The sequence below is a fragment of the Montipora foliosa genome, chromosome 7, assembly GCF_036669935.1.
Source record: "Montipora foliosa isolate CH-2021 chromosome 7, ASM3666993v2, whole genome shotgun sequence".
Taxonomy (NCBI): domain Eukaryota; kingdom Metazoa; phylum Cnidaria; class Anthozoa; order Scleractinia; family Acroporidae; genus Montipora; species Montipora foliosa.
Window position 1 is genome coordinate 18472822 of NC_090875.1, and position 27043 is coordinate 18499864.

General features: G+C 40.5%; 2 protein-coding genes and 1 long non-coding RNA gene across 3 annotated transcripts in view; 1 reads left to right on the plus strand and 2 right to left on the minus strand.

Annotated features, from left to right (window-relative positions):
- The first annotated feature begins 521 nt into the window (after window positions 1-521).
- On the plus strand, window positions 522-2762 carry LOC138010477 (uncharacterized). The gene is made up of 2 exons (XR_011124480.1): window positions 522-609; window positions 1792-2762. It is a non-coding gene; the product is annotated as an uncharacterized lncRNA (long non-coding RNA).
- LOC138010476 (uncharacterized) lies at window positions 2418-8639 on the minus strand. The gene is made up of 4 exons (XM_068857456.1): window positions 8525-8639; window positions 8006-8050; window positions 5640-5959; window positions 2418-4146 (listed from the first exon to the last, which is right to left on the minus strand). Exons 1-4 carry the CDS (start codon window positions 8544-8546, stop codon window positions 4114-4116), a joined length of 420 nt encoding a protein of 139 aa, XP_068713557.1. The 5' UTR covers window positions 8547-8639; the 3' UTR covers window positions 2418-4113.
- A 14183-nt stretch (window positions 8640-22822) lies between these two features.
- The window catches only part of LOC138011028 (DDB1- and CUL4-associated factor 1-like), a 46939-nt gene continuing 42718 nt past the window's right edge, over window positions 22823-27043 (minus strand). Inside the window, 3 exon segments of the mRNA XM_068858042.1 lie at window positions 22823-23120; window positions 25114-25194; window positions 26962-27035. Of these exon segments, the coding sequence (XP_068714143.1) occupies window positions 22962-23120; window positions 25114-25194; window positions 26962-27035 (314 nt within the window). The 3' untranslated portion in view covers window positions 22823-22961.

Genomic DNA, 27043 nt, shown 5'->3' on the forward strand with positions numbered 1-27043 from the left:
CTCCAAAGATGACAATATATATTTTTCTTTAAATGTCTTTAAATGTCTTTAAACGTTTCTTTTAATGTCTCCTACAAACTCCACTCAAAAGTGATAAGCAGCCGGAGATGAAACGCTATACAAAGTTTAAAAGACTCTCTCAAATCAGTCACCGTTTGCTGGGATCAAAACTCAAAGAACGCGAGACTATAAAATATTGTTTGAACAGTATTGGCACGTTACTTTACAAATCTTAAGAAATACGACTTACCGTTGCCCTTGAAAGTGAAGCGTTTTCGCTTTATAGAAGAAGCCTAAAATGGAAAATTGCGTGTCATGTTCAAGCGTTCAGTGCAAAGTTTTCGTATTTTGTCGAGGGGAAGAGAGAGATGGAATCAAAAATGCGTGCTGCACGTTCGAAAAAGAACGCACGTGCGGCACGTTTGGAGTGACGATTACGAGGAAGGGTGAGGATAAAATTCCATTTTATCGAGATCAAAGATGATCATTGACGTTGTTAATCCCATATCTGAATTTTCTTTCAGATAAAAATTCCTGTCCTTCTGTTGAATGCCTTAGACGACCCTTTGGTCTCTGAGGAGTTGTTTGTCACTCCCCATAACCATGTCAGTAAGTATTTTTAAACGGACCTGGTTCCACTCTTTTGCCCCAAGCAATAAGCGAGGGAGTGTCAAGCACACGCAAACGAAAACTCCTTTGTAGCGAGAACACGCGCGTGCTAAAGTGTTCACACGACAAATATCGGACTAAATACGTTTTACAAAATTTGAAAGTTAACCGGACTGCACGATCCAAATGCCAGTGTGAACACAGCTCATTCTCGAAAGACCCATTTTTCTGACTTTTCGGAGAGAGTTGTAAAGCCGCTAGGATTGTCTCAAACGTACGCATATCATCTCAAAAAGGATGAGTTTGTTCGCTGGCTTGAAATTGAAGGTCCAAGACAGGTCTAAATACGGTATGTCTACAAAAGGAGATGCGCATCTTTTCGTCACAAATTGTCCCAAACTTTCAACCTTACTTGTGTCCAAAAATGAGGCGATGGATGTCACAGTGTCTCCATAACATTACTCAACATTTCGCCATAAGTAAACGTTAACTATCAACCTCAAAAATCCCTACTATATCTTTCACAAAAGGATCAATGACTCCGGCATTTCCGAGTGTCATGATGACAGTTGTTGAGATCGAATAGGCGAAACAAAAGAAAGGGAGTAGTGTAAAGCGAAAAGCAGTTCAAACTAGAATGGAAACGACGTAGAACAAAAGAACATTACAAAAGCGAGCTACCGTGAGAAGGAAAACTCGACAGAAAGCAACACTTACATTCATCTCGAATCTGGTTCTGGAAAACAGCAGGAGAAAGCTGTATAATTGGATAAACTCAAGACAAATGAAATTCCATCAATATCTGACATCCGTTAGTGTGACTCTAAACTTTAAGTTAATAATATTTGAAAATGACTTCATTATATACCTTAACTAGCACGGCAACAAGCTAACGTTGAAATTCCGATTCGAGCAAAACACAAAAACTACTAATGACGAGGCTTATAGCACCTAACACCCGACTCTAATCCTCACTCTATGGTCACAAATAGGTACGGTTGGCGTCTTGACTGCAAATGACTTGATGACATTTATCAATTGCTGATTCGGGTTCCATTTAGGTAGCTGTATTTCTGGAGAAAAAAGAGCGAATGTAATCTACAGGAAGAGGCTTTGTCCAATCCCCTGAAACCTTCTCCTTTTTATATGTTTAATGTTTGTCTCTTTTAATTTATCGCTTAGAATGCAATGAATCAGCGATATTTGTGATCACACATCATGGCGGCCATCTTGGATTCTTTGAAGGAGGACTTTTCGATGTCGAGCCAGTCACGTGGTTGGATAAGGCATTGATGCAGTACACCATAGCAGTGATAAGAGCAAATCAATCAGAAGATCAGTCATCTTTAGGCAAACAAATCAGTAATTTTGTCATTGCATCGTAGGAACGGATTCAAGAGCCTCCGTACCGAGTGGTACCTGTTCTTAAAACTCAAAATTAGGTAGGACATCTCATTACAGTTACACGACATAACTTGCCCCACAATTATGAGAGAAGTTGACCATCGCAAAGGGAACCTCTAAATTGGATAGAAAAATTGACAGCATAGAAGACAAGGAACAGTTTTCCGGAGATAAAAACTGCCGTATGTTCTGAGAGAATTTAATTTAGGGGCAAGCAGCGCTTCGAAAACCGTTCATTTCCATCAATTAATCAATTACGAATTTGTGTTATCTGTTGTCTCTAGTGATCTGATTCAATCTTTGAAATCTTATCTTCGTTTTCGCGCTAAGTGAGAAAAACGGATTTACCCCAAGTCATTTACATTAAAAGAGAAAGTCCACAGTTTTGAGCTCTCTGAACGAACTCTACTTTTAAAACCCAATTTAATCTTTAATTAAAATCGCGACGCTATGGTCGTCTGAGACCAGTGGGTAAAACGTATAAGAACAATGAAAGCAATTAAATCACATGAAGTAGATGTAAAATAATCGGGTCATTTGCACTATAGTTCGCGATATGTGTAATTATCGTTGTATTTTCGTACACAACTTGGAAATTGGCAACCAGTGTCTATCCCCGCTATTCTTGTCCGGTAACATTTTCTAAATAAAATAACCTCCCTGATTGTAAATCATCAAATTAGTATTTTTGGTAAGTGTGGTTATAAATCAGTCAATGTAAAGAAAAATTAAAATAAAGGTGAGAATATTTGGCTGTGCAAATGTCATATTCTGCACGTATAAGTATACCTCTAACTAACCGAATTCAAGATCCGTACTGTAAGTTACGGACCGGGTCTTTCCCCAGAATGATTTATAAACGAACGGGAAAAACGAGGATCTGTACCTTTCAGTAAGGACCGAGAAACCAGGTTAGTAAGATATTTATTGTACCTCCGAGGTAATCAGGCTCACGGGAAAGCAAATTAGATGAAATCAAGAGCAACGTTCAACTGCCACAAATGATTGACATGCGTGAAAATCTGAAAACGAATACATCTCATTGGCTTCACACGTTTATCTCACATTAACAACGTGGAAACCGTGCTAGGCAATGTTGCGTCAAAACTTCAAATTTAGCGGGCCGTACACTGAGCTCAATTAGCCAATCATGGCGGGCGTACTATCTGAGAGCTGTAATTGTGGGCTCGCAGCACATTTCTCAACTGTAGCATAAACACAACATGCGCAAGTTTAAAGAGGCTGTGTCACGGCAGTGTAATTGACTTTGTGCTGTTTTATCATTTACCCACCCCTTAATTCTCGCTACACAACTCGTAAACTCTGAAATTACTTTTAAACAACACAAACCAAAGCTTCGTGACAACAAAATATCAGTCAAGCATACATAATTGAAGTTACAAACAGAGATCAACTTTGAAAAACTGTTGGGCTGAACAGTTTTCAAACACCCCAATTACAATCCACTTCAATCTTCTTTAATTTTGCCCATCCCTATCTCCGTTTGTATTTGCTGTTTTATTGCAACCTTTCTTCAATGTTCTAAGTAGTTATTTTTACGTTTCGCTTGATTTGGTTGCCAGTTTCCAGTCGCTTAATTGACTTAATTCGTGACACAGTCCCATTAAGTCGCAGATGAGAGCCAGTCTCAACTTGATGCTTTGCTTGCTGCCCAGGGGCCCGTTTCTCGAACTTCCCTAAACTTTACGGCCCATTTTCGGGTGTCACAATTCCCTTTGTATCTCAAGAACGGAGAGGATTTAAGTGGTCAAACTTCACAGTAATTTTTCTTTTTGTTATCTTAAAAACATGTTAAAAGATCGGCTTTCCAAAACAAGCGGTTGGCAATTTCACACATGGCTTTTCGGGCTCGAAAAGTTATCGGGACGTTCGAGAAACGGGCCCCTGTGAACAGTGTCCTTGAAACCTTCACCACTGTTAACTGCTAATGGAGATTGCTTAAAAATTGTCTAGATTTCTACGTGTATTATTCCTTCATTGTGGCTTCTCTTCGTGTTATTTTTTTCCATCAACCGTCTAGTTGCTTCTAGTGGCTACCTTGTAACTTCCTGTTTTGATAACTGATCAGTCTCTTCGTGTTTAGTCATCACATTGCTGAGATCCCAACAGAGTCTGCAATGAGATAAACACAGGACAAGAAGGGGCCGGGTAAAACATCCGCCTAATTAAACGTTATACTTCAACTTTTAGTAAGTCCAGAGTGCTTAATTCCACCTTCGTCTTTTCTCCTCTTCCCCTTTTTTGCCCCCCATTCTCTCACCCTACCCTCCTAATTGCCCCCGTTTCCCCTTCTCCTTTACCCTTGTACTTCCTCTCCCGTTCCCCTAGGATTTCAAAAATATTACTTAGGTCTATCGCAAGTATTTCGCAATTATTCCGACTTGGTCACTTTGTACAATACGCGCGAACTATCCTGTAACTAGATGGGTACGAACGGTGAAAATGAATGGATCATTGATATATATGCCCACGTTGTCGTCAAAACGGAAATTCGTGCTGCACGTGCAGCACGAGAATTTTAACCAATCATATTCTTCCTTTGTGGTGATGTCGTTGACGTAGCCGTTGTCTTCGCTTAAACTCCATATTATGTTACTGGCTCCAGTCCACCTTTGCACCAGGATCCCGTGCCCTTCGAGGTAGTAGGGACCTTTAGATTCTAGGACGAGGACAAGAACTAGTAATCTTACTCTTTTTTAGCAGCATAGGTTCCTCAGATATTCTTATTGCTGGTAACTGAGCCTTTCCCTGATCGAAAAATGCCAAAACTAGCTACGACCGTGTTGGTGACTTGTTTTGACACGGCAACATTTTTGCAAAACCTCGTACTAAAATGACGACGGTATCACGTTTTTCCCGCCAAAATGACGCTGGTTTGCGCGCGCTCACTGTTGTCCAATAAGAAAATCCCGTACTCGTAGTCGTTATCGTCATAGAATCTAAAGCTCTCCATTTGCTTTCCAGCCAATCACGAGCCTTGCATAATTATTACTCTTGCGATTGAGTATGCTCACTCGTGAAGTCTGAAACTTCGTAAAAGAACTCGTCTAAAAATAGTCTGGGACATAGACCAAGTATGGAAGTCTTACGTTTCTGGTTGTGAGGGTCTGCATGTAGAATTAAAAAGCGTATTTGTTATTTCTTCAACGAAGAGGGATTTCGCCCAGCTAACGAGGACCCGGGGATATCATTTTCGCGAAGAATAGACCGAATGCATAAATGGCGGCCAAAAAAATATTCTTTTGTGTTATTTGTGCTAATTAGACTCACTAGCCTCGCTCTCAAGCAACATTTCTTTTGTATTTTGTCCATGCAAAGGAGGCTAGTGAGTCTAATTAGCACATCAACAAAAGAAAATTTTTTTGGCCGCCATTTATACATTCGGTCTATTACTGCTTCATTCGCTTCACTACTTGAAGGCCCCATACTTTTTTTTTTTTGGCTACCAAACCTCGCTTCCATGTATTGCAACCCAGGCCGTTTCGCAGGTCCGCCATTTTAAAATAAGGTTTATAACATTTGGCCAACTTTTGGCTCGCAGAAGTCTTTATTACGCGCTGGATGGGCACCGAAACAGATAAGCAAAACTAACGGCGTTTACTTACGCGTTGAAATTTTTTCCGCTCAAAACTTCGAAAGACATATCCTTTAGAGACCGTTAGATTCGTTCCAATCTCGCTCATCAGCTCGCAGGCCTTCTGTCCCGTCCTCCCTGAGTACTGATAATTGTAACCCGAACAATCAGGAAATCGCAGGCATTGATCCTCGCATTGAATCTCTGAGAGAACAGACTGAGTCCAAATCACGTGACCCAAAACCTTGTGGTCTATGACAGGCAATCCGCTAATTGGAAAAAATACATTTTGGCCAACACATTTTGGGGCTGGATGAATTGAGGGACTGGTTGTCGATCTGGTTGTCGATTCTGGATAGGGCAAAGAAAATTATGGTTCATACAGAGAAACCTTTGCTGGCGTCTGTTGGCGTATTTTCTCGTAGTTTGTCTTATTTATTAATCCTATGACTCCCAGCAGTGATTAATATGTAAATTCTCACAATTTCAATGAAATGTCAGTCAGGTATTGAGAATGAAGAATAATATCGACTTAATGAGAAGTGTAATCTTGATTGATATAACACCAAATTCTCATGACTATCCAACAAAGAAATCCATGGTACTAGTTAGGAGAATGAATGTTTCGATCATCGTAATGAAAAGGTTAACATGCGAATGGATGCGATTCTGTTTGTGAAATACATCGTACTTTACATAAAATGACTTCAAAGATTAAACGAACTTAAAGAAACGATATATGAAAAACGTGCATTTACTTGAGCTTCGGAAAGAAGGATGTTAAATTATTGGTAGTTTTGAAAGTGCAACCTCGTTCCCAGGGCTTTTTACTATCGAGATCTTGGCGGTGAAAAGCCCTGGAAACGAGGTTGTTGAAAGTGATACTAAAATATGATGAGTCAAATTCCCCACCTCCGCGGCAACATAATAATCCAAAAGTATCAAAAGCCCCCACCCTGGTGGCGAGTAAAGGTTGCCCAAATAATATCCTTTAGACCTTGCTGCACACAATAAAAGTGCAAAGTATGTACCACTCACTTTTTGTTCCATCATCTCTCACGAGCGCGGGAAGTTCATTCTAACGTCTTTTGAGTATTATCCAAGATGGCGGAGTTTTTCTCCAAGCAACCTCGTTCCCAGGGCTTTTCCCTCACTACTTGGTTTCCAATCCCTCTTCATTATCCAAGATGGTGGTCATGTCAAATTCCCCAGCCTGGGGATATGTCGTACAATTAAAATCCCCACCCTGGGGACAGACCTCACAGTCAAAGTTCCATGGCATTGGTATCGCAGAGTTCATGGGTTCAAATATCGTTTAAATTCAGGTTTTCTGTAGATGGTTTGCCACCAATGGCTAGAGAAGTGGACGAACAAAAGGAGCTAATATGAAATCTTTTGTTTTCTTCCACCAACATAGCGGAAATGACGTCAAATGCAAACCACCCATTCGTTTCTAAATTTTTCCCGCCCGCTGAATGCTGATTGGTCAATTCAAATTTCAGAGGCCCCACCGGCACCGGCATTGTGTGTCATGGAACAATTTTTAAAAATGAAAATCCCGCCAAAGCTGAAATTTATCCAATCAGATCGCTATGATAAGCAATGCGAATTACCATAACAAAAACAAACTTTCAAAAAGCCTGTCGGTTGACTCGAGGTGTGCCTTTAGACGCAGACTTTCTATTCGTTTCTAAATTTCGCAGGTTCAAATGCCGTTTAAATATAGGCTTTCACTTCGTTCCTAAAGTTCACAACTGCAATGACCCAAAAATTAAAAATCAAATCAATCATTTCATCTGCAACATATTTGGATTATTTAAAAGAAGTTCTATGTAGCTGTTACTATTCCGTTAGATTTCAGTTTATTATTTTGAGTGATTTCCGTTATTTTTCCGTGACTCTTAGTATTTGCATTCAAAATCTTTGTAACTTCCATGTTTTATCACATTTTTCCCAGTATTACGTCAGCATCCATTTACTATGTATATATATGTACACATAAGCAATTCAATGTAAACTCTCATTGTACCTGAAGAAGGCTGGTTTGGCCAGCCGAAATATAGTACACCACTAAAATCAAATCTACGTTGTATCGGCTCTTGCTTCAAATATTCCGTAAAAACATGCTTATCATTTTGTTCACATGACATCCAGCAATAGCCCTTTTGCACTCAAATACTTCTTGGATACGTATTAATTTTAATTCGCGGATAAATTAGTTTGAAACATCATCATGGCTCCGGTTTGTTTTATGACATCACGTGCATGCGCAATAGATAAACCGTTGCCAGGAATGGTCCGCAAAATTTATGACCAAATGGGGCAAAAAGGAATTTCCGACTATTGCCAATGTATACGAGACTAAGGACAGCACGATCAAGATTTTTACATACATACCATTCGAATGCGTCACTCTGGCGAGCCACAGACACCAAAAAAGAACTGAAGAACAAGGAAAAAAAATAACAATAACACAGAGTAGGTTATCACAGCGCCCTCAGCTTCCCGTCACTGAAAAGTTGCACTAGGAGATTTTGGCAAAATAATTCAGTACAAGAGAAAAGCGAGCAAATTTAGGACAATCGAGTGCATCTTACTGGATGCCGGATCGGGCAACAAGATTTTGCCCATACGTTTAATAAAGAAATTTTGGTGTTTTCGATGAATACCAGCTTTAAACGGCTAGTTTCAATACTTTGGCATCTAGTCTACATTCTCAGACGCATATAACAAATAAACACTTTTTTTAAAGCTAAAATCGCGCATAAATAAATGTTATAGGACATAGTTCAGTCCCGAATCGATTGTGTGTCATGGAAATTCCTGTTCCGTTCGGATTGGAAAATGCTTTCTCTGCGCGTGGATCAGTTACTGACATTAAATGTACCCTTCGAATTGCTAAATATACAATTTTACCTGCAAGATTAAGCCGCGTCATTTAGTCAGATCAGATCCTGTCGTTTCCCCACCTAATTAGGAATTTCAAAACAAGTGATCCCTTCGTGAGTTACGAACAACTGGTGGACTTTTAATATTATACTAGTGTTGATATTCCGGATAGTTTTAATAGGCTGTTTTAATAGTTTTGCAAGGCAAATGTTTATAATACACTATTAGTCCTTGGTTGACATTTCTTGGTTGACATTACCTGCAAGATTAAGCCGCGTCATTTTGTCAAACCGCGGGGATCCGGTCGTTCCACAATCTATTTAGGTATTTAAAAAAAAAATCCTATAGCGAGTCACGAACAATTGAAGCACTTATTTTACTTAGGTTGATATTCCTTATATTTACTTAGGTATAGGCTGTTTTAGTAGTTTTGCAAGGCAAATGTTTATAATACATTATTAGTCCACGGTTGACATTTCCGTGTCATAATTTCCCCGATTAATTGAATTAACTTGAAATTGTTCAAAATATTGATTATTCTGCTAGGATTCCTTTTACTCCTTGAATAGATCTATTACAACTATTTTTCTACATGGTTAGATACATTTTTCTGAAATATTAAAACTGAGATTTTTCTCCGCCTTTTTTTTGCTTAAGAATGACAACTTGTCTCCGACAAGAAACTGTGCTTGGGAGAGGTTCACATTTTTACGACAGAAAATGTAAATATGGACAATTTTGCATCATCCTTGAATATTTAAAACGAAGGCTAAGAGGAAACAGATCTGTGCATATTAAATTACATTTTTCTTGCTCGGTGTATTTGCATTATATATTGTTATTAAATTTTCCACCTCGGATATTGCGTTTCTAGCTTTCTGGTTGTGTTCAAAAAGGTGAATAACGCTATCCACCGGATAAACACCAGCAAAATCAATTATTGATTTATCCAGTGGATAGCGCTATCCACTCTTCGAACAACTGGGGTCATGGTCAGTTTCATCTACCGTATGACCTAATATGGAAACTGGTTGCGTCAATTCTCGCCAAGCTGAAAAATTGTGGGGGAAGCGAAATTTTAAGGACTCTCGGGAAAACAAAACTTTTTCCCTCGGGACCCTACATTAAGTGTATATTATTCACCGATATTGAGGGAAATAATTGGTTTTAGTATATACCACACAAGTTGAATAAAAAGCGAACCAAAAAACTACTTTATTCTTGTAAATGTGGTCGGAATTTTCAAATCTTGCGCGTCGGCTACTCGGAGGTGAATAGTACTTGGCTAATCACCTCCGAGTTAGCCAATCAGCGCACGAGGAGAGTATTATTCACTTTTATTATATGGCTGGTGTTTGTGGCAGATATAACGCATGCTGTGATTGGCTAAGAGCAGCTAAGCGCCAGGGCATTATTCTCTCGTAATGCCCACGGGCCGATTCTAGATTATGCAAATCAGGTTTTTTCTTATTTGTAACCGTTCTGTTAGCCATAAATAAACAACTTAATAACCTCGACCGTTCGGTCGTTACAGCAAAATCTCAAACCTCGGCCTAGCTGTATTGACCTCGCTGTCGCTCGGTCAATATACGGCAAGGCCTCAGTTTGAGATTTTGCCGTAACGACCTCACTCTCGGTTATTAAGTAATTAGTATGGTTTTATAATAATTGTTAAATATTTGCTGTAATATTGTCAATCAATCAACCAATGATCTTTATTTTAATACACGAAATGATATGATTATATGCCACTTCGGAAAATACCATAATACTCTTTGTTCCCCCCCCCCCCCCCCCCAAATTTTTCATAAACATTGTTTCCAGTTTCTCTTGGAACTTACAATGGTCCCGAGAGAAAACAAAAGCAATGCTTATGCAAACATTTGGACGGCAAACAAAGAGTATTATGGTATTTCCCAAGTGGCTTTTAGGAGGCTTTGACGTGACGTCATCGCCGCCATGTTGGTGGACGAAAACAAAAGATCTCTCATTAGCTTCTTTTGTTTGTCCACCAGAAGTCGTACATTTCTCTATTGCTATTGGTGTCTGTAGAGGTTAGTTGAAAACGTCCTCTACGTTCTTCCTACGAGTCGTTTTAATTAGCCTAAAATACAATTACAGGCCCACCTTCAACCGACAGGCTTTTCGACCGTTTGTTTTTGTTATGGAAATTCGCGTTGCTTATCGGAGTGATCTGATTGGATGAATTTCAGCTTTGGCATGATTTTCATATATGAAAATTGTTCCATGACTCGCAATGCGTGTCGGTTGAAGATGGGCCTTTAACTACCTGAGCTAAAAAAAAAAAACAACAAAACTGAGCACAACAGTCACAAAAAAATTCTTCCCGTAGAATTTGATTGAAATTTTATGAAAGGGATAGCTCCTTTCCCCTCCCCTCTCTGTAACGTGATCACTGCTCTCAGGGATCGCGAATCGAAGACGATATTCTACTTTTCTATCAGGTTACTTTCAAGCAAAACCACATCAAGGGAAGCCTCTAAGTTGCATACACCAATTCGGCTAACTCTATGTCGTACCCAATTCAAATCTCTCGGGATTAAGATTCTTTGTGTGTTGAATTTGCATGACAATGAAGCATTCACATTTAAATGATATGGAAATATTGAGAACAAAAAGTTTTATTCCCAAAAGATTTGAATTGGGTACAACGTTGAGTTTAATAGCCGAATTGGTCTGGGAATCAATCCTTTCCCGAGTAGATTTATTTATAGAACACCTCCCTTGGGAAATTCAACACGCTCAATGTCGTAAAAGTAAATCTCCCTTGGGAGATTCAGCACACCCACTGTTATAAAAGCCAATCAAAACAGAGCTATCTCAGAGTCAAGGGAAACGTGTTACATTTCGCGGGAAAAACCTGTTCCTAAAAATAAATTTGCTCGGAAAAGATTTGGCCCAAGAAATTAGTGGAGATAGACGCACCTTGATGAGCTCCTGTTTCAGATTAATGTGTGTATCTTGGCGAACAATAAAAACGAAAACCAAAGAAACCTTAGTCTCTTTTCAGTGAATGAAGAACATTTTGTGTTTGAAATTTGAACTTCGCGCTTGCGACAGTTCTACCAATCACAAGTTGGTTGACGGGTTCCTGGTTGACGCTTTGCCCCGTGCTCTCAACAACAGGGCAGGCTCTGAAAATTGGCATATGTCCTTGCCTTTGGACATAGCGCAATCTCATCCCTGAGTCTTCGTTCCCTTTGACCATTGGTCGGAAAACGAACGATGGTCAACTCTGAGAACGAGATTGGACATGCCTCGTCTTCTACTTCGGAAAATACCATAAAACTCTTTGTTTGTGCCCCCAAATTTTTGCATGAGCATTGTTTTGTTTTCTCTCGGGACCACTGTAAGTCCCAAGAGAAACTGGAAACAATGCTTATGCAAAATTTGGGGGGACAAACAAAGAGTATTATGGTATTTTCCGAAGTGGCCTATTTCACGGATGCTCTCTCCTCCGCGGAGGTTCGGTTATCGGTAAGGTGATCGGCTTCGATCGGTTGTGATCGGTATGGCGTTAGGATGTGTCCTCTGTGCAAGGTGAGTGCAGACCCGCGTGTACCTTGCTCAGCGGATTCACCTCCTTGAGCCTCTGCGGAGGAGAGAGAGAGGCACGGATGTTGTAACGGAAAAGCAATCCTTTTTTAGATTCGCAGCTTCATTTTATTGCGCCATGGCCGATTTCCCAGTCTGAAAAAGCCAAAATATCGGAGCGAGCGCAACCGGTCCGATATACACTTCAACTTGCAGCCGGTTGAATCGGGTATGGAAGAACAACAAGAAAGAGTGCAGAAAAGAATTCAGCGGCTAAAGGAAGTTGTACGAATAACTCCTTTAATAACAATGGGAACTGTTGTACATGAAAGTCAATCACCTTTACGTACACTTTTGTCGCTCCCTCGGGCTTCACATCGAACTTGCGACGCTGGGTTTTGGGCCCGATGTTCTACCGTACGTTTTCTGCTATGAAGAGAATACGACGGGCTGCTTCGATATGCATACCCCGAGCAATCCAAGTTATACGGATTATTTCATGGCATCCTCTGACGCTACGGGAAATCTCTTGAGAACCATGTTTTAATACAAGGCTTACTGTATTTTGGGAAACGAAACGAGACGAAACTTGTAAACCTGTAAAAATGAAAATACCAAGTATCACAGCAGTCAGATTTCTCTGTCCAATATAACAAAACACCGAAAGTGCAGAATTGGTAAATTCGAAGATCTGTCATTTGCGAAACGGAGCACATCTGATCTTTTGGCTCAAACTCTTTGTTCAGAGATGAGGAGGACATTGGGGTTTACGGTATTGAGCATTTTTTCATGCGGTATTTCGGTAATTTAAGTGTTTATGTGCAGTATCGTAGCCTGCGAACGCTGACGTATTTCCGGCCGGAAATACGTCTGCGTTCGCATCTAGCCCGGCGGTATGCGGTTTTTCATCATTTTGGCTGGCGGTATTCGGTAAAAGAAGGTCCTTCACTATATTGTGGTACCGTTCATTTGCCCTCTCCTGTCTCGTAGACCTTATACAGGTCAAGAGACTATGCAAAACAAAACACAGTAACGTTCATTAAGCTATAAGGCCATCCCCTTTTTTTTCTCCGTTTCGCGTCGGCCGATGTTTTTAAGCCATTTTTATGTCGCACGGGAGTTTCGGTGGTTGATCCTTTTTCCCACGCTGTCTTAATTTTGCCACAACATCCGCCAACTTTTCCGCCATATTGATTTTGTGTTCACGTCTTGTTGTTTTCCTGGCTCCACAGCTATGATGCCGGGGTACCAGGCCTCCGATTCCGAGAATGCTTATGATTTTCTTTTTAGGTTTTTTTTTTTTCAATCCGACCGACCGACCCAATATTAGGAAACGCATTCGACGGTAAACAAAAAAAAAAAGAGGATGGCCTAAAGGTCAAGAAGTAAGCTATAAATCTATTAAGTCTAGAAAGGTCGATTTTAATCGACGGATATTACACAATTTCTGACAGTTAATCTACAATTAGTCTCCCTCGCAGCCGTTTTTTGGATGTCACGCAACGGGGAACGTTGCGTGACATCCAAAAACACGGCTGCAAGGGAGACTAATCTACAATGTGATTGTTTTTGCATCCAGTGACAATGAGCGGCTTCCGTTGAGTTACCTAACCCGACTGTTCGATCTGTAAACCGTCTAAACCGGTAATTCGAGGTCTTCTCACGTTTTCTGGTCTTTTCTCGGAATGGCTAAGGTCGCTGAGGCTGCTCCAGATGGCGACGTCATTATTGACCGCGTAGCTTTTTTTTTTATGAAGAAGGCAAGGGGGCCCGAACAGTATCGGAAGAAGAATAAGTTTCGATGCACTGTTGCGAAAGGCGAAAAACGCCTTGTGGAGTTGCGAGAGAGGATTTGGTAAGTTTGTTTCATTTGTTATGCAGCGTGTGCGATAGTTTGATGACCCTAGACAGACTAACCTCACTGAGAAGTCTCAGAATAGCCCCACATTTAGTTATGAAAACTCGTACCCGCCGAGCGCGTGCGCCGGAGGTTCTGTTTGTTTTCGCGCACGCAAGGTAAAATATATGGGAGTTTTTTGCTGTTGGGGTGACTTCCTGTATAACACTCAAAATGGTCTACAATGTCCATAATGGTTTTGCGTGCGCTACTTTGTCAAGTGTGGCCGGTAAAGGGGGGATTCACGGAAAATAAATTGGTCCTTTAACAATTCTCGGGAAAAAAAAGGAAGAAACGTAATTTACAATTTTACGGTTGCTTTTGTTGTGTCATCTTTGGAAAATCCTCAAGGTGGATAAAGGAAATAAAGGACGCAAGTGATAGGTCAACCAGATGAAACGATTTCATTTTCAAGGGTGCCTACCATAAAACCCCTTCCTATTGTTGATATGTCTCAAGCCGACTGTGAAATTCTACGAAACTGGTCCTCGTCTCATGGGGCTGCTGTACGACAACGGACAGTGCGCCAAGAGACAACAATGGCGAAGCATGGTACTCTGCCAGAGTTCATGTATCCAAGAAAGTGTGTCGCATTACACAACCCGGTCACCATCATTTACGGACAACATGACAGTGTCGAGGCCGCCAAAAGAGCGGATGATGAAACAATGAAACAGCGGCTGAGGAATTTGTGGATGAGTTAAATCACAGGTAGCCCAAGCTCGATATATGAGCAGCTCTTTATATGATGACCTTTGCATTGTTACGTGACTCGAACCTCTAAGAGGGAGCAAACGGGTTCCTCTAAAACTAACAGGAATGGCCGTAAATCGGCTCAAAGGCCACACAGGAGGGAAAAAACACTCAACTAAAGTAAGGGAAGACGATTTTTATTTAAATCGCTACATTTTCATAGGTCACAGAAACAATCGTTATTTTCCCTACGCAAATCCTTATAAATATGCAAATCGCTCGAGTCACGTAACAACGCAAAGGTCATCCATCATACAGTTGTTCATATATCGCGCTTGGGCTACCTGTGGTTAAATACAAGTATTCAGCAAACTGCTGACGAAAGTGTGCCAATACTTCAAGGGGAAATTGGAAGCTCAGCAAACTTCCTCCTTAATGCACGATCTCGATTTGGAAGAGTTATTCGTTTCAATAATCTTTTATTGTACTGAAACATACCGGAAAACTAGGAAACCGGTTTAGGGTAAGAGGATTTTTATTCATTACAAGACCTCATACTTCACTTCATGCTTTTTGTTTTGCATTCACCAACCAGAAGGCTAAACTAATGCAGTTTTCCTTTCGTGAAAAATACTGAGCAAACAAGTTGTGAATAACTTCACCGTCGAACCACCAAAAGAACTAAAATAAAGGGGCATATGGTGCATACGTGCTTGCGATAAATAAGCACGCTAGATGGATGCAACTTAAAGTAAGCATGAATAGTTATAAAGGAATCTAAATGCGATATAGGTATTTCGTCGATTCTCGACACGGTATTTGCCAATTTTTCTTGCGGTATTACGGTATTGGGGACCCCCCCCCCCCCCCCCCCCCAAAGTTTCCCTCAAAGATCATCACTGCATCGAGTTGTATCTCAGAAAAGTGTTAACGAATGCGAAGTAATAAGTCGAATATCGTCACAGTCTACGAAGAGCTCGTTTCGCAAAATACAGATCTTCGAATTCACATTCTGGTAAGACGTTTGCCATGTTGTCGACCGAAATGTCTGGCCTACCAAAGTCAAGGCCGGGCCATAACAAAAAGGGATTGTGTTGACCATATTTTTCTTAGAAAACGTTTGTTGCCTAATGGGAGAAAAGTTTTCAAGTATTACAGCCTAATTGGTTTGCATAGACTCCCAAAGGAGCCAAGGCTTTGTTCTTCTGCAAAATCGGCTCAAGAAATGGCTTAGAATTAAAGATGTGCAAGTTTGCGTAAAGGCGCCGGCAAACAAAACAATGTTTCCCCGTTTGCGATCCCAGGAAACCTGTGTTACGGAAGCAAAAATGTTTCTGAATTTGTTCAGAAACATTTTGCTTTCTCGGCAAATGCTTCCTAGTCTGCGCGCTGAAACATTTTGGGAAATGTTTCCGCAACAATGTTTCCTCGTGCATACGGGCGTCTTAAAGGAAACCAAGGCAAAATTGCCAAAAAAGGTCGATTTTTTAGGCAAAATTACAGAAGCTACAAACTAGGAAATATAAGTGGGTCTGAGGGCCTAATTGGTACACATCGAAAATTTAGGAACTGTGGAATTTTTTATGCAAAAAACCGCGAGATTTGGCAAAGGGGGCACCAATGGAAAATTTTCAAAACAGCCGACTTTTGAGGCACCGTCCAACTCGCTCTAGAAGCTAAAATCACGAAAACACAAGTTACCTAATGCCCAAATTGGTAATGACGTTATTGCTTGACTGTTTTGAAAAAACCTGAATGCCATCTTTTAATGTTTCCGTCCAAATAATAGGCCATGCGCTTGGATGTTGGAACTTGAGTGTATCCAGCCCGGCCGTCCTACCAACGCTTTTTTATCGTAAAATTACAAGCGATGACACTGAGGCGGCTATGCAGTGTAGGCCTGTTTTTGAGTACGATTGGATTACAACATGGTCGAGAATTGGGCCCAACTTCCCAATTACCCCCACCCGACACTACCCCCTTCGGTAGCATTTTTTTCCACCCCAATCTTTCTTTGCTGCAACAATTTAAGATGGCGGACAAACATTTCTTATCGCTCGTCCGCAAAAATACGCCAGCATTGCAGGCTATAATTTACCAAAATGGAGTTTAAAAGTGGCGGTGGAATTACCAAACCGTGAATCGGCGAGGCAAATATTTCCCTTCCCTTTTTTTTTCAACTTTAGCTTTATCCAAACAACAACCCCATCGCGTCACCGGTTAGCAGCTGAACAGTTACAGTAGCCAACGGACCAATATATTACTTTCCTGAACGATCATTTACTCGTATATTCCAAAGTGAAAGACGATCAACAGGAAATGAATTTGTTGACGGGGCTTTGGACCATGCACAAAAACAAGATTTGAGTGAGATTGATTGAGAATCGGAAATGGTAGCATTCTCAATTTTATTGAACCGTTTGAGTTTCACTTGTGGGGCTTTCATGGAGACCTATGCAGACTTTCGCTCTTTGTACATATTCTAGGAATCTTATTCACGAGTGATCACGTTTCCAGCAAAATTCACTGCTTCGAGTAGGACAAGAATATATCGATTCAAACAACTAAGTTGGAATTTGTGCACAAATTCGTTGAAAATATATTTATGTATTTTTTTTAACGTTGCAAGTAAAGTTTTCTTCATAACCGGACAGCTCTCAGTGAAACAAAATTACAGAATTTCATTTTTAACGAAAAAAAATTCTACCTTTTTGTAACAAGGAAATTTTAAGTTGCCAGTCAAAGGCGTTGATTTACTGCAACACTCAATAGTAGCGAGTATTAAAGTGACTGCATGTTAGCTCCAAAGAGGCAAATTTTATTGGTGGAAAAAAACTCTACATCTTTCTCTCTCTGGAATCAAGCAGATTAAAATCTGGAAATACCTTAGTAAAAAAGAAGCTCACATCCTATGCAACGATGACGTAGCCATTTTCTAACAGACAATACCAAACTCTCTCCAGGAAACGATTTGCTTTCGGGTGGCGGAATTAATGATCACAAATGTCGTGCCCTCTGGGTCTATTGCGTATTTTTTTGAAGTGTTATTTAGAATATTGACGCATTAAAAGCTTTGTTTACTCTTCGAGATCATGAACGTGACAAAATCAAAGGCTGTTTTCATGCATTATGCAGAAATGTTGGTTTTTTGGTCGGTAATTTCTTCTCTAACTTAAAAAAGCACTGTGGTTCCATACGCGCACACATGAAAGGTCGGAACAATTTTAATCATGTTAACATGTAAGTTGTAACCTTTACACTTAAACTTTTACACTAAACTTTGCTTTGGCTATTGAACTGTGCAATGATTTTTATTTGCTAATTTCAGCAAACTTGACGCATCGATTCAAAGATAAAAATGTAATGGAAAAAACAAATCAAAGACTAAACAAGGCTAACTGTTGATGTGGCTTTTGATGCGTATCAGAAAGAAATATAATGTTGATTGATATTGAGAGGGCGAAAACGGAAGCTTAGTCCTCACCCAGCTACTCAAAGTACCAAGTGACTGACGTGAATGCAGTACACATTAGTTATATTGAACGGTTTGTTCTGCCAGATAAACTTCTAATTAATCTTAGTTATGCTCACGCGGCACAGCTAAGCAAACACCGAACTTACTTAAGTACTGCGGAACCGACTGTCTAGGATTCCTCTCACGCTACAACGTTGAAATTTGTTGGCAAAATGGAGTCATAAATCATTCCCTTCAGAGCAAGCGCCGATGGTAGTCTGCTGTTGTTCAGTCAAGGTTTAAATTTCACCGAGTCAACGGATTGTTGTACGCGTGATTAGTTAAACTCGAGAAGATATCAAGTTTTTGATTACGATCTGTGTAGCTCAATCCTGAAAGACAAACAACGCGTTGGCAATGTCCGTTAACTTCTCCGAGATTCTTCAAGGACACTACTTGAACCCTAAATTCTCGCATACTTTGTTCGTGGTTGATCTCACAGTTAACGCAGTTTCCTCAATCACAGCAACGGTCTTGAATATCCTCGTCATTGTCGCTCTGTGGAAGATTCCCTTAGTGCAAGTACATTCTGTTTTTAAGGCCTTTTTGTTCAATTTGGCCTTAGCGGATCTGGCAGTGGGAGCTCTTGTCCAACCCGCCTACATTTCAGCTGTTGTAACGGCCATGTATGGTTACCCCGACACCTCCCGTATTCTAGGAACGATGTTTTATCTAGGCAACTGGTTTTTCCCAAACATCTCGGTTTCCTTTCTAACATTAATTGCAATCGATCGTTTCCTCGCCTTGCATCGTCAAAGACAGTACCGCAGGATAGTTACCTACAAGAGAGTTGTCTCGTCGTTGGCATTCCTGTGGATTCTTAAATGCGTCGAGACTTACATACTCATTTACGATTACCGAATATACAACATTCAATCCAGCATTGGTTTAGTAATCTTCGTCACAATTATAACCACTTGTTACTTGACAATTTATTTAACTCTGCAACGGCACGAGAAGACAGTACGAGGGCCGTCCGACTTCTCCCTTCAAAACGTCCAGGGAACTGATCCCCCCAGGGAAACTTCATCCACCAGGAGGCCGAATTGCTTCAGTCTTATGCGGTATAAACGATCCGTGTATGATATGCTTTGCCTTTATCTGGCATTTTTATTCTGTTACATACCGCCTCTGTGTGTGCTAATAGCGATTCAAGTTCAAGGGGAAGACAGCATTACAAACATGGTCCGCTTCTTAGGAGGAACTTTAATTTTAGTCAACGCATCACTAAATCCCTTACTGTACTGTTGGAGAATACGGGTTATAAGACGAACAGTTTGGACGACGGTGAGAGGTCTTTTTTGCACTGAAGTGAACACTGCGTCCGCTGAGAATTGAGAAGGAAAACGTGGTCTGTGCAACTCGTGTCACCAACTGGGTGTGTTTTTGACTTTTAACTCGCTTTGTAAATTAACCATCCAGTTGCCTCCAACAAACACGATTCTTTCCGGCTCTTCAATCTTCTTGCTGGGTACTATGATTTCGAGCCACATATCAGCTCCCTCCCTCAGCTTCCTGAGGACATGTGCTGTTCATACAAAAAGGACGCTATCTGGGCGTTTCCAATCATATTGGGTATACCCCGGTGCCGGCTCCTTCCACTTCGCAAAACCGTTCGAGACTGATCAAAGAACCCCTAAAACTAATGGTACCACCACAGTGCAACCTATGCTTGATGCATTCCTTGTACTTCAAACCTAAATCCTGGTAGCGCTCAATCGTCCAAACATCACTGAGTCGTCGCGACGTTTTGATCATCCGGCACGGCCACATAGATCCACCATTGTAATCTGTTGCTCATTTCTCAGAAAAAGCCTGTTGTGCGGTACCCGATGATCAGTGATAATGATTACTATTAGTGGTTAGGGCGCTTGCCTTGAGATCCGGAGATTCCGGGTTCAAGACCAGCTCTGACCACTCGTTGAATTTGATCCTGGTAGTCCCTGGTTCAACTTCCCAGTTGCACTTGTAAATAGCCAACTGATCTGTCTCCGGCCAGTTGGGATTCTTAACAGTTGTTGTTGTTCTGTTCTGTCGTTTCGTTGTGTTTCATTGGCCCTGAAAAGCCCCTATGGGGAGCGGTCAATTAAGTATGTATGTATGTATGTACTTGTCAGACAAGTGCATTATGACCCCTAGCTATTGCTCTCAAGTTATTGGCACGGAATATGGTCTTAGTTAGAACATATACTGTTATGATAGGACACAATTAATCAATGAAAAGTCCCGGGAGTAGGAAATCTTCCTGTTTGCCCGGGAATGAAGAAGGAACGAGGACGTGACTTTGGGGGTACGGTATCACATCCCTCTGCTATGACAGGTAGATAGAACTATGCAATGACACAACCGTGTATAAAGGAGCGTTCTTTGCAGTTATCATCTTCAGTATTAATTACCAAAGTACTAAACCAAGCCTTAAACGTTGTCTCCTCTGTTTAAATTCCCCAGTCTAATATACTCCACTTCGTCAACTGATCCGGGATTTTAGTTTGCGTATGTGATACTATGTTCACTTTCCGCTGGAGTTCATTATTAGGAGCGAACTCTTTCCCGCGATTTGAGTGGTCGTTTTCTGAAACCATTTTTTATCCAGTCCAGTCAGAGGAATAAAGATCTTCAACAAAAATTTACCGTTCTTCAGAAATGCGTGGGAAGCTTGCATGCCTCATTTACGAAACGCTTTTTATCAAAGACAAGAAACAAATGTTTTAAGTAGTTATTTTAACGTTCCGCTTGATTTGGTTGCCACTTTCCAGCACCTTTAATGAGCCAAAAAATGGCTCAGCACCTGCGTTTGGATCTTTCGTACATTTCTCTCCCGTTCTTTGACTGAATCTCGCGTTCTGTAGAAAACACGAGAACAAAATTTCAAATCGTAGTATTCGTTTTTGGTTTCAAAACCGCCACTTCATTACACATTAATAATCAAGTCCCACCTTGAGAGCAATATAATTTACAGAGCGCATCAGTGATCACACTTTTTTGACAGCAGCCTCTAAGGCATTGTATTCTGATACATTTTTTATCACGCTAGGTAAACTGTTCCAAGCCCTGTCAGCTCTTCGGAGAAAACTAAATATCCTGAACAGTTCGGTAAGAAAGTTAATCAGACTGGAGCAATGACGAAAAACTAAATGTGCAAAATGCGAATTGGTAATTCCAATGACATTCTGACCCCAGTTTTTCAAAAGGTGGATAACGCTATCCACCGGATAAGTGTTGCTATATGACTTATCCACTGGTTAGTGATTTATCCGGCGGATAGCGCTATCCATCGTTCGAACTGGAGCCTCGTTGATGTCGCCGTTGTATATCTTAACCTTTTCACTCCCACGATCTGAATGTTAATTCTCCTTACTGACTGACATACATTACTTTCTACGTGAGTTATGGGAAATTGATATGTCTAAGCAAAAACCCTTGGTGATAAATTTCTTTATTCTCGTCATCAGTCTGCTTGGTAATGTACTGAGCAAGTGAGGAGAAAATTTACGTCAATCACTCTCAAGAGTGAAAAATGTAAACGATTAAAACGATAACCCGAAGGAGACTAGAGAAATTGGAAATGTCAGCATTGGGCCATGAACTCCTGGTTCCCGTTGAACAGATCTAGACATGCAAAAGATTAGAGTTTTGCTGTTCATTCGTTTCTTTTAGAATTCTAAAATATCACTAGACTTTAGAAACAGTACTAAAATATATTTTCTTAAAAGGAATACTTTATGCGAAGAGTCAAAAAGTTAAAATAATTGCCGATGTATGGCATAGAACTCCTCTTTCTGGTTCTTGAAAACCTCTTGAATTATACTAACCCTGGGTGACATCATTTTCATTCGTATTTCTCGACACAAGTGATGTTAAAGTCCAGGGAAATGGAAAGAGGACACTTCGCGGTACTTTACACAGTCGAAGTAGTCTGCTTTAAAGGGACACTGTCACGGGTTGACATGCGCAGTAGCATTCACTCTCTCCGAGACTTGTCACGCTCGACCGCCATTATGGAAATATTGGTAAATTGAAGAATTCTGCATATATTTGCATTAAATCAAGTTTATCCAAAGGAAATGCTATCTTTATCTAAAGCAAATTCGCCCTTGTCACACGGCGGCCATATTGTCCCGGTAGACCGAAAAAAGCTTTGTTTTACCACGCCAAGCCTCACCCCCATGGTTTCCACTGCGAGCCTTGGCGTGGTAAAACAAAGCTCTTTTGGTCTCCCGGGACAATATGGCCGCTGTGTGACAAGGGTGAATTCCCCTCTGTCTTCGACCTTTCGTTTCCGCCCTGAGTTGATGCGTTTACCGCCATGTCCGGATCCTCCGCTAGACGCCATTTTGAATTTGTGAGTGCTAGTAACTTGAAAAAGTCAGGCTGACATTTTCAAGTTTCGATCAGCTACACGAGCATGCGCAGACCGTGACCGTGTCCCTTTAAGTTATCTTCCGGTTATCTCCTGTAGTCGAGGATTGCAAGAGTCTTACTCATCGTTTGAACTCGCGAGATAAGCAGCCATGATGTTTAACCAAGACAAAGGAATTTTGTCCACGGATGTAGTTAATTTATCGGAGGATTAGGTGGCCTGGACACCACCACGGCTGCTTTTTTCTTCTCAAGGGACATCAATATGGTCGCCATGACGTCATGTGCATACCAACAACTTTAAGTTGATAGTTTTCAAGTGCGTCTACGGCGTGCATATTGTGCAGCGGACGCCTCTCGCTCCACGACCCACGACAACCTATGACCCAAGTCGTACCCAACTTTCCTTTTTCGCAATTCTTGTCCGTTCGCTTTTCGACTAAATTTTAAGATACCACCGTGTCGCTGTCATCGTCGGAATCATCGTCGTCGCCGGAAAGAACGATATCGATGTCGTCATCATCGTCGTCTTCGTCATCGTTGTCTTCATCGTCGTCGTCATCGTCATCACCATCATCCGCTCCTTCGGCACCTTCATCTGATTCCTGTGGAAAAAATCGTTTGCGCAGTCAGACACGAGGCTGTCTCAACACAAACAGTTAAAACCACAAAAAAACAAAAACAAAAAAACAAAAACAGAAACAAAGTAAAGGCAAAATAAAACAACAAAACAAATAGTTTATTCGTTCATTTGCACTTTTGTTACATAAATAAGTGCAATAAAAAAAACAAAAGAAAAAAAAAAGTCGCTAAACTTCAGAATACTGGGCCACGATTGCGTGACATGGAATTCGCTTAGAAGAAAAGTATCCTAAACATTCATAACAGCTAACCTTAGGCCTAAAGAAAAGTTTTTAGGCCTAAGGTTAGCTATGATGAATGTTTAGGATGCTTTTTCTAAGCTTTTCTTCTAAGCTAATTCCATGTCACGCAATCGTGGCCCTGTATTCTGAAGTTGCTCCAAAAACAAGGACATTTGTGCAGGAATTGGAGCTTGGAGACTAAAATAACCAAGAGGTTTTCGACTTAGTCTCCAGGTTTTTTATGTTTGAGAAATATGCAAGAAATCAAAACTTAAATCTTAAAAAGTGAGGAGTTTTACTGTACTTTAGAGAAATAAATGTCTTAGCGGTGTATTTTCTCCTAAAGAAACTTTGAGAATGTTGCTCTGACAGTAAATAAAGTTCTAATCTTTAGGAAAAGTTGAAGACGCTGAGATCTGAACGACTTCGAGAGATCAACGACTTCAGACAGGTTTTGTTACGAAAGATTCGTTCCTGTTACAACCGAGGGGCCAAAAACCCAAAGCCACCCTGACAAAGGTTTAGCTACAATTTCGAACAAAACCTGTTGAGATAAAGAGACATATTTGGTACTCCAAAAACTTATCCAAATGTTTTTCGTTTAGAAGCCGCACTTTCCCCTCCCCACAAACTCAGTGTTGATTTATCTTGGTCGGAAATACACTATTGAGCAGATGACACTACTCAGCATCATGACCGAGGGGGGGAGAGGGGCGTGTAAATTCTTCCCTGAGTAGGGGTATGTGAAAATGAAGGTGAATTTGTCTGACGGTCTCAACAGTTTTGTCGAAGATTGTAGCCTTATAAACGATTAAGTTGGATTTCCATAACCTAGTACGTGCACCGATCAGCACGCTTTTTTATCTTGGTGATAACAAGCACATTTTTTACATAAACACCGTGTGAAAATAGCGCTACTTACAATCATTTCATAACAGAGACATACGTTTCGTTACGCTGCAAACCAATTTCTTTCGTAAGATTTGTATTAGTAATTCGTGTTACTGACATGATAGAGTGGTTTTCAATTGAGTGTCGAAAGTAATTAGATAATTACTATGGTTTTGCATTACTTCTCTCAGTGATTGGTTCAAAGTTCTCGCGCCACTTTTTCGACCAATCAGAAGTGAAACCAAAACCAATCGTGGCTCGCGCGTGCACATTTTCCCGCGCTTTGTGTCGGGTACGTGTAATTACTTCGAGTTTTGATTGGTTTACTAGATTGTCTCCGTCCTTTTTGATTGGCCAAAGTAATTACTTTGGTTTTGGTTTTACGACACTCATTTAAAAACCGCTCTGACTGCACTCTTTCTACCTAATTAGTATGGGTAATCAAATGGTAACGAGGGAAATTAGGGAATAATTTCACGCGCGTTTTGTCTAAAATCAAATAATTTCACGAGCCTTTAGGCGAGGGGAATTATTAAATTTGGACAAAACGCAAGTGAAATTATTCCCTATTTTCACGAGTTTACCACTTTATTAACTACTAATATAACAAATGACAAATGACGTTACAGGACGCCATTTTGAAACTGCAAAAAAGTTGCCATGGCAACATTGTAATTTCACATGTGAAATTATAAATTAACGCTGAAATTTCGCGCCAAAATTAAGGAGTTATTTGTCATCCATGTCAATACACAGTAATTTGTTCACGTATATTAGACACTGATAATTCACAGCGTTTTTGTCGCAGTCTGCTCAATGCTCCAACGAGATCCCTACTATTTACCTGTTCGTCCTCGTCATCGGCTCCTCGCATCCGTCCAACTTCATACACTCGACAAACACTCTCATCAGAGCTAGCCTGGTTCTTAGATTAAGGAAGACAAAGCCATTAGCGTAACTGACAAAGTTTAAATATACGCGGAAACCACACCCCAATAATGATACCTTCTCTGCATTCAATTTGGACACATTCGTATTCTCAGTATTGGACTGGAACTAGCCTGTAATTATGCAGGGAAATCTTTTCAAATGCAAATACTTTTTAAATATATTCCCCTGCATTAGCCTCCACTGCAAGCTACGTAGTTCCAGTTCAATTCTGAATTCGAATATGGTCTATTGAAATGGAGGAACGATTTTACCCGCCCTCAGCGTCGATTGAGAAAGTGATGGTAATTTATGTTCAATCTGGTTGCATAATTACCTTGTCCGAAATAGAGGAGTTCAAGGGTGGGTTTTTTTTGGGAAAATCCAAAAATGGATTTGTGATCTCGGAGCAATGGATTCTTCAGCGTCAAAAGAAAAACAAAACAAAAAAAAAAAAAAAAAAAACGCTAAATCCGAAAAATGATTATTTTCCAGGACAACGCAAACAAACAAACCCAGAGTTGCGTGCAATTTAAAAAACAAAACAACAACAACAAAAAAAAATATTGCGGTTAATTTGTAGGAAACCTAACTAGTTTCGACCTATTCGTGTCTACGATCGTGCGGTAATAATGAGAAAAACATTTGGGCTAAACTGTCGTGTATCATTTTTGCATAGAAAACCGCATGTCACAAATACTTTTTTCAAATCCTTTCCCAGAAAAACGCTGAAGTGGTGAATCTGAAAAACCTGGATTTAGATTTGATTAGATTTGATCACTCCTCGAGTGTGGATACTTTGGATTCATGATCCATTTTTGGATTTCTCCAAAATAACGTATCCTAGGCAACGACGACAGCTACGGCAACCACAACGCCATAAAACAAAAAATCTCATTGGTTAAAAGAGGAAACATAATCGTGCTGCACACGCGGCACGCATTTTAGCACATATTTGTGTGGCAATCTCCATGACAACGGCGTGAAATCACCAAATTTGAGGTTTTGACGACAACGAGAACCTTTCATTCTCTGCTCTGAAACCCCGCCTCGCCCAATTTCTTTTTAGGATCCTTCGCCCATTTTTAGGACAATTCGCCCACATTGTACGACGCGAATGAAATGGAATGATCGCGAAAGACTCACGATAATGCAAAGTTAAATTTTGAGGTGAGGTTTTCGTCGCCGTCGCCATCGTAGATTTTTGAGGACGGTGCCTACTATTATTATTGCGCACACGTTCTGCGCATCTGCAGATACTCGGATTTCCTATCGGTAGTGCTTACTAATGCAGGGACATTTTTGCGCGGTTCAAAACTATGCGGAGAAAGCAGAACTTAGCAAGTGCTCTTGCTATCCAAAAAGAAAATTGAGGGTAGCCATGCATTTTTCAGAGATAATTAAGCTTCAGTTTGGAAAGGAACGCCATACATTGCTTTGTATTTTAAAGCTTTTTACTAATATTGTTGATTAATTATCTTTGATAAATGCGTGGTTACCCCCAATCTTCTTTTTGGAATTTAATAACATTTGTTGAGATCTCCTTTTCTCGCATATCCATACAACCGCGCAAAAATACCTTTGAAGTAATAGGCACCGCCCTTAAGTCCCCATCAACTTGTGCCAGTAGTACGTTACCTCGTTTAGAGGGGAGGGGGCTGTATTTTCCCACGATTAGCACAAGTAGCATTTTTCGGACCAAGCCATCACCTCTTCTTGATCCGCAAATTGAAGTAAGAAAGAAAACGGTAACAAATAAACGTACCTCGATGACGGCCACAAAACAGTCCGTGATATCTGTGCACAAGTCGAAGATTGTTTTCTTCACGTCAATTGTTGCTGTTGAA